Source organism: Phalacrocorax carbo, chromosome 3 (genome assembly GCF_963921805.1).
Source record: "Phalacrocorax carbo chromosome 3, bPhaCar2.1, whole genome shotgun sequence".
NCBI classification, from domain to species: Eukaryota; Metazoa; Chordata; class Aves; order Suliformes; family Phalacrocoracidae; genus Phalacrocorax; species Phalacrocorax carbo.
The window spans coordinates 77,719,163-77,735,977 of NC_087515.1; the positions used below are offsets into that span (position 1 = coordinate 77,719,163).

At 40.8% G+C, this 16,815-nt stretch overlaps 1 protein-coding gene across 1 annotated transcript; it reads right to left on the minus strand.

Moving 5' to 3' along the window:
• Window positions 1–1,941: 1,941 nt before the first annotated feature.
• RPF2 (ribosome production factor 2 homolog) lies at window positions 1,942–15,761 on the minus strand. Its single transcript, XM_064447459.1, has 10 exons — window positions 15,631–15,761; window positions 14,646–14,778; window positions 13,769–13,806; window positions 13,043–13,082; window positions 9,871–9,952; window positions 9,702–9,778; window positions 8,397–8,496; window positions 3,985–4,087; window positions 2,931–3,075; window positions 1,942–2,570 (listed from the first exon to the last, which is right to left on the minus strand). The coding sequence occupies exons 1-10, from the start codon at window positions 15,651–15,653 to the stop codon at window positions 2,394–2,396; spliced, it is 918 nt and encodes a 305-aa protein (XP_064303529.1). The 5' UTR covers window positions 15,654–15,761; the 3' UTR covers window positions 1,942–2,393.
• Between the last annotated feature and the right edge of the window lie 1,054 nt (window positions 15,762–16,815).

Consider the following 16,815-nt stretch of genomic DNA (forward strand, 5'->3'; position numbering starts at 1 on the left):
CCCAACACAAACTTCCAGATACAGCAGATGTGACTGCCCGTCTTTTGGCAGTGGCACTTGCCAGACAGCTGCTTGCTCATGAGAACAGGGAGAGCTCAGCTTTGCTTAGAGATGTTCAGTGTGAATTTACACTGCTGAACACCTTACATTTCTTTGTTGCATTGGGACTAGTTTCTGTCACATATAAGAGCTGACACAACAGGAGAGAGAGGGGAGGTTTTGCCTTAATCTTTTCTTCTCCCCTCACTTCTGCATTCCCTTCCTCACCTTCCCCCAGAGGAGACAGCAACGTCTGAGCCAAGGAGCTCAATTTCCACTGGAGAAAAACATTAGCAACTTGCAACCAAAACTGAAAAGACATAACTACTTGTGGACTTTGTTGGATTAGGAGAACGGAAACCCTGACTTAGTACAAGGAATACACCTCTATCTGGAAAACAGGCAGGGAGAAGGGAGGCTTTTTAACTATCTTTTGGCAACAGCTGATGTGAGGCCCCAGCGTGCCTATCTACAGCTAACATAGGTAGTCACCTTTGCGGCAATAATTCCAGAGCACAAAGCAGCGTAGGTAATTCCTCTGCCATTTTACCGCACAGGTACAGCCTCTGGAGCTGTGCTTTGCCCCCAGGGATTTTCTTGAAACCACATTTATTGCTACGCTCAACCCATAAATAAAGCTATCTCCAGTGCGTTGGGGGTGGGGAAGATGAAAGCCAAAGGAAAGGGGTAAACATGCCAGTTATGCCTCGCCTGTAAACATGCCTGGGGCCATGTTTACATGTTTTCAGAGCATAGTGAGCTCTGGAAGCAAGGAGCAATTGAGGCAAGCCAAGCCCCTTTCATCAGCTGCCCTTTGAGCACCACATGTTCTGTTCCCCACGCACACAGCTGCATTGCAGCACCTGACAATTTCCTCACACTTTAAAGACTGTGGGAAATAAGAACATGCCACTAGAAAGGTTATATTTAGCTCTCCTATCTCCATTCACCTTGAGGTAAACCCGACACTCAGAATGTAGCAATTGCCTACTATGCAGAGGTGCAGTTGTACATGCCGTGCATCTGAAATCACACTAGCCACCAGTCTTGTGGCTTAATCATTGCTTCACAGCAAGGCTGAAACTTCCCTGGAAGAAATGGGGTGAACTCAGTTGCTAATTTGGCTCCATCCTCGTCATACAGAGATCAGTGTGGTTCATTTCTGGCGTGAGAACAGCACTTCCCACTCAGAGTTTGCACCAAATGACACCATTTTGAGTAGTACAAAGTATTTATCAGAAATTGAGCAAATTTTAATCCTTGCTAACCACACAACTTTAAAATTATTAGCATGGAAAAACATGGCCTAACTATCCTTACACTATACCCAGGTGAATTTCTCCTTGCCTCACACATCCAATGCATTTTGTCCACCACACGGCTGTATTTCACAAGAACAAACAGTAACGATAAAAGGCTATTCACACAAACAGCCACAGGTGTGGAACTTCAGGCTCTTGAAGTTCCACTTGAAGTCAGCAGAGACAAAGACCCTGCAAAGGGTGAATAAATGCACCAGGGTTCTCCCCATTGACCACTTTCCCATGCTTGAGGACTCTCTGAAGCTGCACAAACTGCAGGGGCTAAAGACTCATCCCCTCTACCCAAGTCTTTAACTGAGTCTTCACTCACAAGCACAAACTTAGGAGGAAAGCAGGGTAAGACGCAATGACTTGTACCTTCTGTAGTTGCTTCACAGACTTCCATTCTGGGCACAAATCAAGCATCAATGATTGAACCTCGAACTGTACAGGTTTCATTTATGGCTACAGCAAACATCAGGTACTTTGGTACCATGGTGACGAACACAGTAAGAGCACCTTAATCACTCCTGATTCTGCAAGTGTGAAGCAGGGCTTGGTGCAATAGTTAAAAACGTAGTCTGGCATCAGACACACAGTGTGAGCTCACACTACAGAAAATAGTTTATTGAGTTGTGCAAAATCTGAAATACAAAAACAATAAACAAATGCAGAAGTTGTGCTGTGTATGTTATGTGTATGCACTACTCTGGCCCTGCGCAGAATTTCTAAGATGAGTTGATTGAAGAAGACATAATAGCCGTAAAACTGGGAAATGAGTCACCTGCTTGACTCGCATGTTTGCTAACTCTGAGAGAATAAACACTCAGCTTCAGAAAACTAAGCAAGTTATATCACATTTTTTATTTTAAATAACCAAGTTCCATGTTAAAGCTCAATACCCCCATGTTCCCTTTAAAATGACAAATCATTAAAAAGATTTTTTTATAAAACTAAAGCTAACAGCCGCTGAATCTTTTACGTCTGACACATTTATATTACAATATATATACTAAGTTTGAAGGTACAAAGTTTTCAAACTGTTCCAGACTATCAACCTGATTTTGACTTTTTGGGACTAACCCCATCTTCAGCTGACTTCTCTGCTGGCCTCTTTTTTAACCCTTTCATTTTTCGCGTTTGCAGTTTACTAAGATCTTGCTTCTGCATGTGGATTCGACCATAAGTTGTACCAAACACATCATGGGAGATATTCTTTTTCTTCTTAGGCTGTAAGGGAAGAAGAACATCAGTGTTTCTGAGCAGAGAGCGCCAGGAGCTCTGGTGAGAAGCCAGATACCTGGCCTTATCATCACCACGTTCATCGGTAAGTAAGCCACCAAATCAAGTGCCTAAAAGCAAGGCCGCATACATTGTTTGGAGCTTAGAGATTAAGATTTGTTCTGCTCTTATATGCTGCCAGAGGAGAGTTTGTACGCCAGCTGATCACCACAAAAGTGCGACAGACCCAGAAATATCAGTTGGCCTATATAAAAGTAAGCTTTGGTCAAATATACAATAATTAATACTTGAGCTTTTGCTCTTCCTCACATATAGACCTGGAAATAATAAACTTTCCAAGACAGGTACCTTCAGGGCTTTTGGTTGTTTTAAAGACAGTTTATAAAGGTCATCTGAAGCTAAATGTGTCCTCCTCATAACCAGGTCTAATGAAGGTCCCATCTCTTCCAGTTCAATCCTTGGTATTTTACAGCCAGATTTCTTCAGAAGCACCCTAGAAGGTAAAATCAACCAAAATCAACATTGTCCTCTGTGACAAAGATTTATCCATCTTCCTAAAGGGCAGGTTCAATCCTGTAAGTTCAGAAGATTATTAAAAACAACTGCTACTGCTTACTCTATCATTGTGAAACATGTCTGTCAATAACAATTTACAATATATTAAACCTATTCCATCACAATTTAAACACACCCAAAATACAACCTAATATAAGTTGTTTGGGGTTTTTGTGTTGGTTTGTTTGTGGGTGTGTTTTTTTTTTTTTTAATTGAGACTGGTATTATCAATATTACTGTTAAAACTCAGTCCCAGTACCCTGAAAGCCACTTCACTCCTCCAATTCAAAATAGCGTCCTGGGTATTAACAGACATGAAAAACACTATTGTTTACAGCAACATAATTGGAGCACTAAACGAGAAAGTTTTTTGTTTGCTCGTTTTGAAGAATGAGACCGATAAAAGTGGTTTTATTGTAAAAGAAATCTAAATCGCATGGAACACAAGCTATGAATGCTCACAGCCTAAGGCAAGATCATGAACTGTGAGGGTGAACACCAATGCAGCAAGACAGATTGTCTTGCCCTGCCTTTTCCTGTTTTCCCTTGCGTACCACTGGCTGCAGCCTGCCACCTGTCGTTCTCTGACAAACGCCAAGTGGACAGACTAAGTCTAAGACTGTACTCTGAATTACAGCTAGAAGGGGGAAGCTCAACAGGGAAAGCAGCAGCAGGTTTTGGGCTTAGGTGTTTTCCTTCTGCTGTACAAGCTGCTCCGCGTTGTGCTGGAACACCTCTATACATCCTGTGTTTTAAATGCAGCAAACTATTGCTCAAGCCAGTTCAATCACACAACTATGAGCTAAATTTTGGGAACAGCAAGCAAACAGAGAAAACATATACTCACTTGTAGCTTCGCATGTAAATTTTCCCATCTACAGCTGTGAAATGCAAAACATACTCTAAGCCAGCCAGACGAATACTGGGCACACTAGGACCTCTGAAGAAATCTGAAAGAGTATTTAAAAAGAATAAATGCCAGGTTTCTTGGCTGAAAACCAAACCAACAGATGACTGTAACAAATTGTTTTATTTCATAAGGGACCCGCATTCACATCATTATGTGAACTGCTTGCCTATATAGATATTTTTATTGCATCTAATTAAGCAAGGCTATACGTGGGATGGCTCTAGAAAAGCCGAATCCATATGTTTAATGGGAATCTCACACAATAGCCGCTACTTAGAACTGCAGCCCAGCCAAAACACGGGAGAGAAACTTAACATTATAGATGTTGGCTCCTGCACTGGTGAAACCAAAATGTGTGTAGAAATCCTGACAGGAACACGGTGACTTCCCAGAGATAATTTGGCAGCAATATACCCACTATCTAAAAATAAGTGCACGGATAAGAGCAAATATACTTTCAGAGCAGTAACTTAGTCTTATTAAGGTAATTGGGATAATTGCATTGTCTATTCTTCTAAATATTTGGCTCTGAAGTCAGAAAAATTAAATGTATCTTATTTTGTGCTTAGGCCAGTTCATGCTCAGCTAAACATACATCAATGCAGAGAAGCCATCAGCCAGATATCTGTTTAAAGACATAATTCAACAAACTGATACTTAAGATTCTTAATCAAAGCCAGATTTCGATCAGTACAAAGAAGATTCAAAACCAGTACAAAACAGATCGAAACTGTATCTTGTCTACTCTTACCTACATTTTCTCTCACTAGCTTGGGGAAAAAGTTTAGATATATCGTTTCTTCCATACCTCCCCCACAGCAAAGCACTTCTGTCCTTTAGGTAAAGCAGTATTTGTCATTACAATTCATGTTTTCTCTATTTAACAAGCAACACAACTATAAAAATAAGACACCTGAGATACTTCCTTAGTTTGCAGAGAGACTGCCAAAACACAGTTTAAATACAAAATGAGCCGTCTATAGCGAGGTTCTTATATCAGGCTATGAAAAAAATACCGTGCAATCAGACAGCTTGCAACAGGCACAGCAATCTGTCCAACATATGCAGAGGGTGGAGAAAGAATGTGACCTTGACTGAGGGAAGAAGGTGTGCTAATAAACATGACAGGGCAATGCTGAAACACAGAACTGCTAACAGATGCAAACACATCAGTCTTCTCTGCTCTGTCCCATTTTCAGATCCCTCAGCTAGCTGTCTTTTCCTCCACTACCTTTTTTTCCCAAGAATATCAGCATTGGAGCAACATCCAAAACAAAGTCTTGCTGGCAGGTATCAGCTGGAGCCTAGCCAGGAAATTTCCTCCGTCGATTAAATACTCTCTCTCCTCCTCTTGTGGGCTGAGCTTGTAGGTAGGGGAAAAGTTGCAAATAAAATATTTTGTTCACTTCTGGCATGCATCTTCCCCTTGACTAGTTCTCTGCGGGTCCACGAGCTTACATCTACAGTGGTTTTATTGCCAACATCTCCCTTTCGATTTTTCCTGTGGCACCATACATCTTTTCACCCACAGGATCGTCTCTTCCAATAAGTGCAGGTGGTCATGAATTTCTGGTTCCTGGCAGCACTGAACAGCTGCAGAAACCTTCCACTTCAGTATACCCAGAGAGTTGAAGTTTTTTTTAATGTATTCTTAACTCACAGCTCTTGCTTTGGTTGGACTACAGATTTGCCTTCTCCTTTCTTTCCATTCCTACTTCTTTCTCCGCCTTGTACTCAACATGCTTCCAGAACTTCTAATTTACTTTTTCCTGCAGAGAGCTTCACCGGACCTTTCCATTTCCACATTAAATCCCTAAACTATTTTGGAACATGAGTCTATAGGCTTCTTTTTGTACCAATTTGTATCAAAAAGCTGGTAACACTGTAACCTATGTAGCTATGATTAGCATTAGCAGAGTTCAAACTCTATCCCAGCCATTTCCCCTTCTTGGCCAGAAGGAACCCACAAATCTTTTGACACACTCAAAAAAGTCTGCATGAGGAGGGCTGAATGAAGAACAAGCTGATGGTCAACCTAAAATTGTGGAGTCTCCTGGAAACCAACATTTTAGAACGTGTATAAGCAAGTCACGTAGTGCCCAGACATTTTTAAGATGAAATGGGTGTGCAATAACAGAACTAGCAAGCAGGCAGTGTTGTAAGAGGTGAAACATTTTACAAATACAAGCATAAAAAGTTATTAGAATTTCATGAACTGCATTCCAAGGACTTGCACTGTAAATGAATTTCTACACTACCACATCAGTAGGCAACAAAAACCAAAAGAGTTTAAGCGGACTATAGGGTTTGGTTACCATGAAGACAATAATTCACTCTTGCCTTTGATTTTACAAAGGAACTGCTGTAAGATGATATTCCAAACACGTATAAACCCTTTTGATACCACAAAAGCCAATGAAAGCTTGGCTGTTCACCAGCATCGCTGGCATCACGTTGCTTTGGCAAGAGGAAGCTGTTAGCTATCTAATATTCCCTCTGGGATCCCAACAATAGTGCTACAGTAACAAAATATTTGCTGCTAAAGACATTTTTCTATCTTTCTTAGCAACCGAGTGGCAGCTTAAAAGCACTATCTTCTGCAGGAAGGGAAAGAACCAGTTCTTCCCTATCAGTTACGAGTAGTTTTGAAGCAGGTCAAATTACTACCCAGTGATTTTAATTGGTTAGCAATACCTTCAAGCCTTTGCACTCTTTTCGCTTTGTCTACTGTTTTGCATCTAGTTATTTCATAGAAGTCAGCAGAACATTAAGACCTGGAGAACTTTGAGTACATTTGAGAAGTAAGACTGGGTGTCAGTTTGGGTACATTTGACTGCAGAGTCATTAAAAGCAAATAAATAGGAGAGGAGAAAGGACAGATGAACATCAAAAGAAATAGGACAGGAAACACTTGTTAGTTATTTGGCAACTATCTAACGATGCATGTCTCCCCTTTAAGGCATCAGGCTGCTTGATCACAGGGTGCATGAGCACGTCTGGATGCCAATCACCAACGTTGTGCAGATGCCTGAACGAGATACACTTCAGAAAATAATGCACCTGCTTCCTGCAGTGTAAATATTCCTTTAGAGTGACACAAACAGGCAGTATTAAAACTCACTATTCAACATTCACCCACCTCCAAAGGTTTATAAGCACAGTTACTAGCTTTTCATCTATCCCCAAGAACTAGTCGGCTGTATCGAGTGGATGCAAGTTTTCTCCCCTCCTGCTCCCTTTTCAGTCTCATTCCAGATGAAGCACCTTGCTTTAAGGAATGATAATACTAAGGTGGGGGGCAGGGGGGATCTAATTTTTAAGGTCTGTTTCTAAAGAGCAATCATTTATCCGTTTGCCTAGAAAAGAGGAGCCCAACCAATATTTATTTTATATGAAAGGGAGATCTTGCAAAGCTGTAAGATTATGAATTGGTACAACCCAAGAATGGAACTGAAAGAACAAGGCTGTTCTTATTGGTTCAGTTTCAGGTTTGGGGTTTGTTGGGTTTTTTGTTTTTGTTTGTTTGCTTGTAAGCTCTGGTAAAAGTAATCTACTTTTAGGAAATTTATTAAAAAGAAAAAACACACTACCGTACTTACTAGATCTAGTTCTACAAAACCAGATGCATTTAAACGTGTCAAGAGATACAGTACCATATGACTTCTATGTCCCAAAAAGCTACCCTAACAAAAGTAAAATAATTTTTTGTAGTTGCCCAGAAAGAACCCACAATGTGTCTCCAGCCTTGAGGTAGGAAAAAACTTTATGCTGTTTTGTTTACTAAGGTCCAAAGCCTGCCCTGAAGTCATGACACAGCTATTATCTACAGTTGGAAAGAACATGTGCAGTAAAAATCAAGTACTTTAATCAATGGCACTTTTGTTAGAATTGGTCAAATTTCCAACAGAAAATGCTTTCATTATAAAAACACAAGCTCATTTATGCTTTGACTTTTTTTGTAAGCAAAACCATCCCACTTTCTGAACTTAATCCACCGATTTCAAATTAGACTTCAAAAATACTATTTGGCTAGAAAAGTGATGATCCAGTGTAATTACAAGGTAAAGACTTTTTGAAAAATACCAGAACTTACCCACAAAGTCATGAGTTTGAGCGAACACGAAGTTTCAACCTCAGCATCTGTTAGGCTAGTCTTTTTCCCCCCCCTCTAACAGTCACGATGATTAGTTAACTTCAATTTCATGTGACATGAAATTTACAAGTGCCTGTTCTTGTTTTCTTTCTGTGCTGGACACAAACAAACACTTACTGACAAAACAGCATTTCCCAACAGATCATATGACTACAGATTTACGCAATCCTACTGCTGAAATCATCAAAATACTGACCGATAAGAAGGCTCTTCAGTCTTCTGTATTCTTCATTTACATCAAACATGTCACCAGCAAATATCAACATAGGTTTTGTTCCTTCAGGACATTTACTGTTCTGCAGGATAAGAATTTTAAAACAGAACAAGAATTCAGACCGTGTTAGGGAGCATATTATTAACTTAATAGGTGGTTAGCTATTCCACACTGAATGAAAAATTGTTGTGACCCCATCATCAATGTGTACAGAATAGACTTTTTTTTTCATTGAACAACACTGTATGTGTATGGAAGGACTTTGTTTTTAAAATGGTGAATTGTATTATTCTTTGTGCTGGATTAGAAACAGATATTCTTTACTACAAAATATATGATAGCACCATCTGGTGAAAACGAGTGAACTTGACTGCAACTACTGACAAGAAAACTAAAATTAGAGGCAAACAAGTCTATTCTACTTCTGAGACTGAAGAGTACATGAAAAAGGCTAAAGGAATAGTTTAGTCAATCACCTAATTTTAATCCTGGCCAACAAATACTTTTACTGAACTATAACTTCCCTGCTATAAACAGTGTTAAGAAGATACACACTACAATCCAACTTGAAGGGGAAGATTCACTTTTATAAACTGTAATTTCTTCACTATCCCTCTAGACTCTCCTGCCAATTTATACACTGTGATGAGAATAAGGACCACAGACATTTCTTATTTGTGTGGTGGATGAACTGCTTGATACAAAAAGTGCATACATACGAAACATGGCTATGTTAGGCTCATTTTGGCAAGACTAAAACATAAAAGGTGAATTTTCTCTGCATTTAAATAATCAATATGTTCACTCCCTGCCTGAATTAAGTATAGTTCCCTGAAAACTGGTGTTTATGTTCTACTGAAAGCTAAAGAAAGTTTCAGAATCATCTCAGTCGGCAGAGTGACCCTCTTTGATTATAATTTGAGAAGAAGGATTTCAGTTTTCAAAGCCCACGCCAGTTTATATAGGAACCTACCATGAGCAGCACCTGACTCAGGAATTTTGTAAATGTACCTCTTTAATTAAAATGAAAATATTAGAGATAAACCAAGTCTAAAACAAAGAATCTGCAAAGTTGCAAGCTTGCTCAAAACGACCAAAATAAAATATAAAGCACATCTTAAAAACAATGTTCTGGGGTATACAAATTAGCAATCCTCACATACTGCATGAAACACTTCTTTAAACAACTCCTGTCCTTACTTCAAAGCACAAAAAAAAAGCCAATGCACCAAAAAAAAAAAATCCACCAGTAGATGTCACTGAAACACTGAATTCGCAATTCCTTACCTTGACATCTTTTAGGGATACAAACTTCTCAACACCTAGCTCAATCATGTCTAGGACATGATAGTCAAACATGCGACCTGTGAAAGTAAAAAAAGAAAATCCAGCTATTTAAATATTACGTGAAAACTAGACCTTTCATACAAATAAAAACCCAAGTGAGACATATTACCTATTATCAGGTTGTTAGGTCGCTTCTTGTTATGAGAGCCAAACAGAAACAAAGAACAGTCTGATTTCTTGGAAAAAAATTCCTACAATTGAGGAAAAGAACAAAACCCATGAATTTCAGTTTGTAGGATTTAAAATATGTGGTGAAGGTATGCATCACAAACATGCGAGTTTAAGAGCTGCTTAACGAGAAGAGCAACTACACTCAGCAGAAGAGTTTCAAGTATGTCCAAAATTGACAGCTGGATTCAAGGTTCAAATAATGATTAATTTCTTTTTTTATTTCCTACTGCAGTTTTAAAGATCAAGCCAGGCAATTTTTTCTTGCCATTTTATCTCTAATGCCCTTTTCCATAATTCCTCGTTATTATTTTTACATAAGATACTTTCAACCACTTCTCCTTGCCTGAGGAGTAAGTGCAAGTTAGTTGCAGTTGTAATGCCTGATTTTAGTTACCCAGCTAAGCTTTATGCAGCATATTAGCTTTGCCTAACAGCTTCTGAACAACCAGTTAATTCCCTCAACAGCAAGCCTAGGGACATCTGCAAATATGAAATGCTCTCACACTTGGCCATGAGAGTCCTACTACAGAGCAACTTCACATCAATTTATTATTTAAGACTAAGATGCTGCTTAAAACCAAGCCAGTGGTGACTATCATAAAGAAGATTTTTACTCCAGGTAGAGTAGACAGAGAACCCATGATGATATTATGTCCAGAGCCAACACTACAGCAACTCTTTCTGAGGACATCCAACTCCAAAACCTTTTTATGCACTGCTGCTTCTCAAGGCAGCCCCTCATTCTGTGTATCACCCACAGTTCTTAGATATACACACACGCTATTTATCCAGTACTTCCCAGAAGTACCACAGTTTCTATACATGCCCTTAGCAGCTGTGAAGCAGGAAAAGCCACTGCATCTCCTCCCACCCCTGCAACAGCAGCAGCAGCTCAGAGATGCCTTTGCAGCTCTGCCCCTCTGGGAGGTCAGGAGAGACAACCCCAAGAGCAATCCTAGGCTGGATTAACTGCACATACAAATCGCAAAGCTCAGCACTGAGCCCTGCCGCCAGGTCTCTGAAAAATACTGACTGTAGGCATACCAAGAAAGGAACCATCCCCTTGAAACACCTGCTCATACAGCTCTGCTAATCACTGAGTGTTGATGATATACGTAAATACTCTAATAGCTGTATATTTTATTAAAAAGATGCAACAAACTCAAATGCCTCAAATGTGTCCTGCATATACTGTGACATACATTGCAAAGTTGCCCTTTTAAAAAAAATGCCCGTAACCTGATTAAAAAGCAAACAAAATGGAAGCCTAACTTGATTTGACTTCCCGTATCTTTCTAGGGTCTGATTATTTGCTGACACTGTTCTCAATGACCCAGCCCCACTGTTTTGAGGTTACAAGAATTAAAGTTCCCTGTAGGACCTCCTTTTAAAATATCAGAATGATTTTAGCTATCATGTTGTCCCAGAAACTATCAGAAGTTTAAAACAGTGGCCAGCTGATAATCAGCTAGCTCCTCTGTGACTGTGAAATCAAATCATCCAGCCTCAGGATTTTAAGAGGTTTTGTTTCAGCGGATAATGTTGCAAATCGTTCCTCACTGCCTACAGTAAGTTTTCTATTCCACTCATGATATTTTAGGGATGGCTGCATTACTGTGCTTCCTGCCAAGGACAGGAGAGAAGCACATACTACAACACCTTAGCATCTGTATTAAGGCAGATTAAGTAACTAACTTTGTTGGTGTATCTATGCTGCAAACACAATGATTTTTTGTTCCTAACACATTAAAAATGCTTTAACCCAACTGCCCAACACAATGTCAGCAACTCCTCCAGTGCTCACTATTGGCTGCCTCCACTTTTTAAAAAAGGATCCTTAGTGATCATTAAGAATCCTTAGCTACCTCTCCCCTTCTCTCCCTTTTGCTTTACAGACAATTCCTCAGACACGTTTCCCCTTCATTTTAACAATCCCTTTCAGACAAATAAGTGCATTTGTGCTCAGTGCATACACAGGCATTTTTTTTCCCTTCACGCACAGATTTACTTAATACAGTACCCCCAACTTCAGTGTGCATTTGCAGTGAGTTATTTCAAAAAGTGCCTCAGGCATTGGAAAGCTGACCCTCATTTCCCTATGAGGATCAGCACCAGCACAGAACAAACATAACCAAATCATGATCACTGGGAACCAAACAACTTACTTGGGGATAAATCATTTTTGTCTTTATTGTAAAACCACAGCTGTACTTCACTATCTCCCTTCTCTCATTTTGTTGAGGGAAATACCTTAACTGCTGAAATATGTCTGTCATAAATGCAGTGTAAGTAATGCTTTGATTGAAGCGCAAATGTGTGAGATATAATCTTAGGATTAGCCCCTCTATTTTTTGCTTTCCTGCTCATAAATTATTTTGTCCTTAAAGCACTGAATCAACACCAAATCCAGACAGGGGCATATCACCAAATGTATTGCCAAACACACACCCCCTTCCAAAGTACCCTCTGAGCCTCTGAAGAGCCACTTTTCCAACTCTTTGCAGGCCAAATACACATATTTAACTGAAATTGAGCATTCTTCTGACGGTTCTTGACTGAATGTTGGAACAAAACTCTCAGCGACCATCTCACACTTGCACAGCTGATGCATGTGTTCCCCTGTGGTACTCTGCTAGGCTTTTCTTCCTCTATTCAAACATGAGGAAGTCGCAGAAAGCTACAACCCCTCCATTTAACTATTTTAACCTATGAATTCACCAAACTGAAAACAAGTTGTTCACAAGCTACAGCACTTCAGTGGACTGACTTTTAGAAAACTAAAAAAAGTGGCTTTACTCTTCCTTTCGTATCAAGCACTGTTACTTACAATAGCGTTACAGACTCCCACGTTTGCCTGTCAGTTTACGGAAACATGCGTTTAAGGTAAAGACAAAGTCCCCACGTGACAATTCTGCCTTGCAGCCAGAGGAAAAATATGCCTACTGATGCCACAAATCTAGACATAGCCCTACCTTCAACTTATCCAGCTCTCCATAAACTTTGTTCCTCATCTAGTTCCTCACGGAGTAATATCAAATTATCCTACAATAAAGTTCTTCATGACTTTAAGGCTGTAAAATGTCACAAGAGAAGACGTGGTTTATACTTACCAATGATGTCTGATCTTCAAAAGGCCTAGTAATATTTTTCCTGAGAGGATGGAAAAAAAGGAAGAAAAAAAACAGGCTGAGATAAACACTTCCAATTAGTTCTCCAATAACAAAATTCTGCATTCTGCTGGGAACTCCAGCAGCAGAGGTTCAGTTTTAGTTCAAAGCATAGGCCACATTAATACTGCCAGGAGTTCCTTGGTGCCGCACTTGACATTTTAAGTACTTTCTTCCACGCTTCCTATATCCTGGGGCCTGACCTCTAGACTATCACCAGTGACATTTCATAAACAACTGCCTTTGCTTGTTCATCCAACAGTAGATTTGCTCTACACCATACAGATACCGGGTTCCCATTCTGAGCAAGACATATCCATCATTACAACCTGTAACTTGAATTCGTAAGAATTCGGATATAAGAACTCCATCCTACCCAACAGACACCGAACCTCGCTAGCTGTTTGCACATACCACTCAGAGAAGCCAACTGTTCAAGTCTGCTGAATCCTGCTCCACAAGCCTTGGGACAGAACTGGGCTCAGCACCAACACCGATCATGTGTAGCTTGTTTCCAGTCTATTGAAATTTACAACGAACCTCAGTCACCTTCTGCAACCCTTTCCATTGTTCGAGCCCCCAAGCTAGCCAACATCTCTATTCATGCTTTGAAACTACCAAATGCTGTCTTGTCAGAGGACTCAAAGATGTCAAAGTGAGACCACTTACTTTTTATACAGTACAGCAAAAGGCTTCTTCACAGCATACTGCAAAATACAAAGTTTAACACATTATCTCGAATACATTTAAGTGCACAGCACTGCTTTTTCTAAAACCCCGCAACTTACACAATCACATGAAATAGAGTAATTGTTTGTGCAAATCACTCTAGAAAAGAAGTCACTTCAAAAGGTCTGCTTATAATAATACTCTTCAAGTTAGGAGTACTAATCTTGGTTTCAAATTAATTGCAGGAGGACTTATTTCCAGAAACCAAGGAATAACAAAGTAACTGAGAAACAACTGAAATCAAAGACATGTAATGGAATCTCTGCTTCTAGTGGCATGGGGAAAACCAGGGAGTGAACAACCACCTGATTATCAGCGTAAGATGGTAAGAGAATGACAAAGCAAGGGGAGAAAAGAGTGTATGAACAGCTATAATATTTTCAGGTATGGAGTTAGGAGACAGGATTGGTAAGTTTAAATTTTAGGAGAGGTTGAAAGCAAGCAGTTTACAGGATTATAGGATATTACTTCAGCTGTGTGACCCAGTCCCAATTCTGTACCTAATTCTCTTGTTTTCAAATGGACTTGCAACACCTCACCTTATTATACTGACAACCATGGAAAAATAATGAAAAGAATAAGCTCAAAACTTCCGGCAAAGAGAAAATAGGAAAAAAAAAATCTCTATCAAGGGGTAGGTAATGACACCTTTGGAATACCAATCAATCTGAAATTTGGGGAACAAAGAGAGTATGAAAATAATTGACCTTGCAGCAGACAACATGCAAACTCTAAGAAAGAGAAGGAGGAAGGTACCCTTGGTGTAGCACAAACGGTAGCACAATTAAAGGCTGCATACATATGTCCAACAACTTACAATGTCTTTAAGCACTTCAGTCACTGTTAAGTTTGCATTTCCTCCCTTTATGAGCATAGCATTTTTTGTGTTTTCTTTAAGTTTGGGTTCTCTCTTCTCAAGAAATCTTTTTGCTCTCTTAGTTTTAGGTTTTCTGTAACAATAAATTAACAGTTGAAAAGCGCAGCATTAGTAATAACACCCAACACCATGGAAAACATTAAAACAAAACAAGAATTGGACCAAGCTGTGTTCACGCAACTTGTTTCAGTGACTCAAACTAATCCCAACCTGCAGAATTACAATCAGTGCTAAAAGCCCAGTCTCAGGTGAATGTGTTTTACTGCCACTCCTCTTTCCCTCTGTACCCCCCCAAAACTAGCAAAGGTGGTTTTACAGTTTTGGGCTTCCCAGTTTCTGCTAATTTAGAGCTTAAGCTATACCAGAATTCCCACAAGACTACCGACAGGCTGAAAGCTTCCCCTCACACCAGCTCCCTCCCCAAGTCAGGGACTGGCATATGAGAAAACAAAGTTCCTCAAAGACCACCAGCGGCAGCCAACAGCAAAGCTCAAGCACGGCACACCTGCCGGCGCGAAGCAGAGAGCAGCACCCCGCCGCATCTGGGTGAAACACGCCAGCCTCGGCAGCGGCACAGAGCTTGCAGAGATAACCGCATGGCTTAAGAACTACATTTCTCTGCTACAAGAACGTAAAGATTTTACTATCTTCTCCGTGAAGCATATCTATTTTATTTACAACCAAGAACCCCCACACAGGTATTTCCAACTACAGACGACGACTCTTCTTTCTTTCAAGCATAGAGAAATACATAAACTCAACGCCAGCTGGGGCGCCACGACTCCTTTAAGCCACCGAGTGCGGAAAGGCTGCCTTGCCGCCAAGAAACAGACGTCACCACTCGGTATTCCTCCTTCCCGCGGGCCTTTCCCCTCCGCCGGCCTCCCCCCCTTGCAGCCCCACGGCTGCCCCCCGTCACACTCACACCACCCGGTCCAACGCGTCCATCGCTGCCGAGTCCCCTCACGTGCGTGCCCCGCCGCCGCCAGGCAGCGTCATCCGGTACGTCACATCCGCCAAGGGAAGGGGGAGCGGGGGAAGGGCAATGCGGGCGCCAGAAAGCGCTCGGGGTGGGGCAGTGAGCATGCGCGGGGCACGGGGGCCGCATTGCGCACCTCTGACGTTTAAAAGCCGTCTCCCCCTGTGGGGAGGTGCCGTGGGCGCGATTGTGCCCCTGGTATTGGTGTTAAGTGGTCGTTTCCGGTACTGAAATGGCGAGTCCCCGCTAAGCAGCGGATGTAATTTAATAAACACGTTTTACAGTTTAAGGATTAAAAAAATAACGATGCCGTTTAGCAGCCGTACGTAATTGCATTAGTTGCTGATCAAACTGTTTCTGACCTCCTCTCAGCCCATGTGGTGGGAAACACATGAAAGTTGTACAGCTAAAGCATACCCTTGTAAACCCAATTTACCCCCAACTTCACTTATGTGGAAAGACAGGTGCAACTATTACGACTGGAGAACGACCTTATATGTGATGGAGGCCACATGCCAAAGATACATTTCTGCCTAAAATCCCTCATGGTAGCATCACTTTCAACTGGTGTCTACTCTTAACCTGAAAAGCTCAGTTGTTTCAAAGACTGCAGGCCTTCAGTCAGTTGGCATTGTTCAAATTTGTTCAGGGTGCTGCTGTTGCTCCTCAAGTTGGTGTTTAGAATAGAATAAGCAATCCGGTCGCTGACTTTTGTCCGGTTTTCTTTGGCTTATCTCCCCTTCCAGCTGCAGTCCTGGATATTGGTTTGGCTAGCCTGTGTCTTCACAGGACAAGAAAAGTATTTCTGTTTTCTCTCCTCTGAGAAATTTACACATTGTAGAATATAGAAAAGGGTATGAAATACTGAAAGTTGATTTAGCAGAACTTGGATATTGCCTTTGATTTTAACTAGACAAAGAGCTTTACTACAACCTCTTTGAAGACAAGTCATTTGATTGCGACTTGAAAATTGAAGGTACAAGAAAGCCAAACTACCCCTCAAAATCCAAAGACCTGAAGCAGAAAAATCAGCCCCTGCCTGCCTACATCTAATTTGAAACCCATCTCCCAGCCTTCCTGTAAGCTCAACACTTCACATGCTGTGCTCTGCTGTTGTAAGCACATTTGTCT

Bases quoted from the DNA above. Each gene is read 5' to 3' on its own strand.
- RPF2 (XM_064447459.1), bottom strand. From the start codon at position 15,653: ATGGACGCGTTGGACCGGGTGGT. The intron at 13,083-13,768 runs GTAAGTGGTCTC...CCATCCTCTCAG, and splicing joins TTTGCTGTACTGTATAAAAA to GAAAAATATTACTAGGCCTT. The intron at 4,088-8,396 runs GTCAGTATTTTG...ATACTCTTTCAG, and splicing joins ACTGAAGAGCCTTCTTATCG to ATTTCTTCAGAGGTCCTAGT.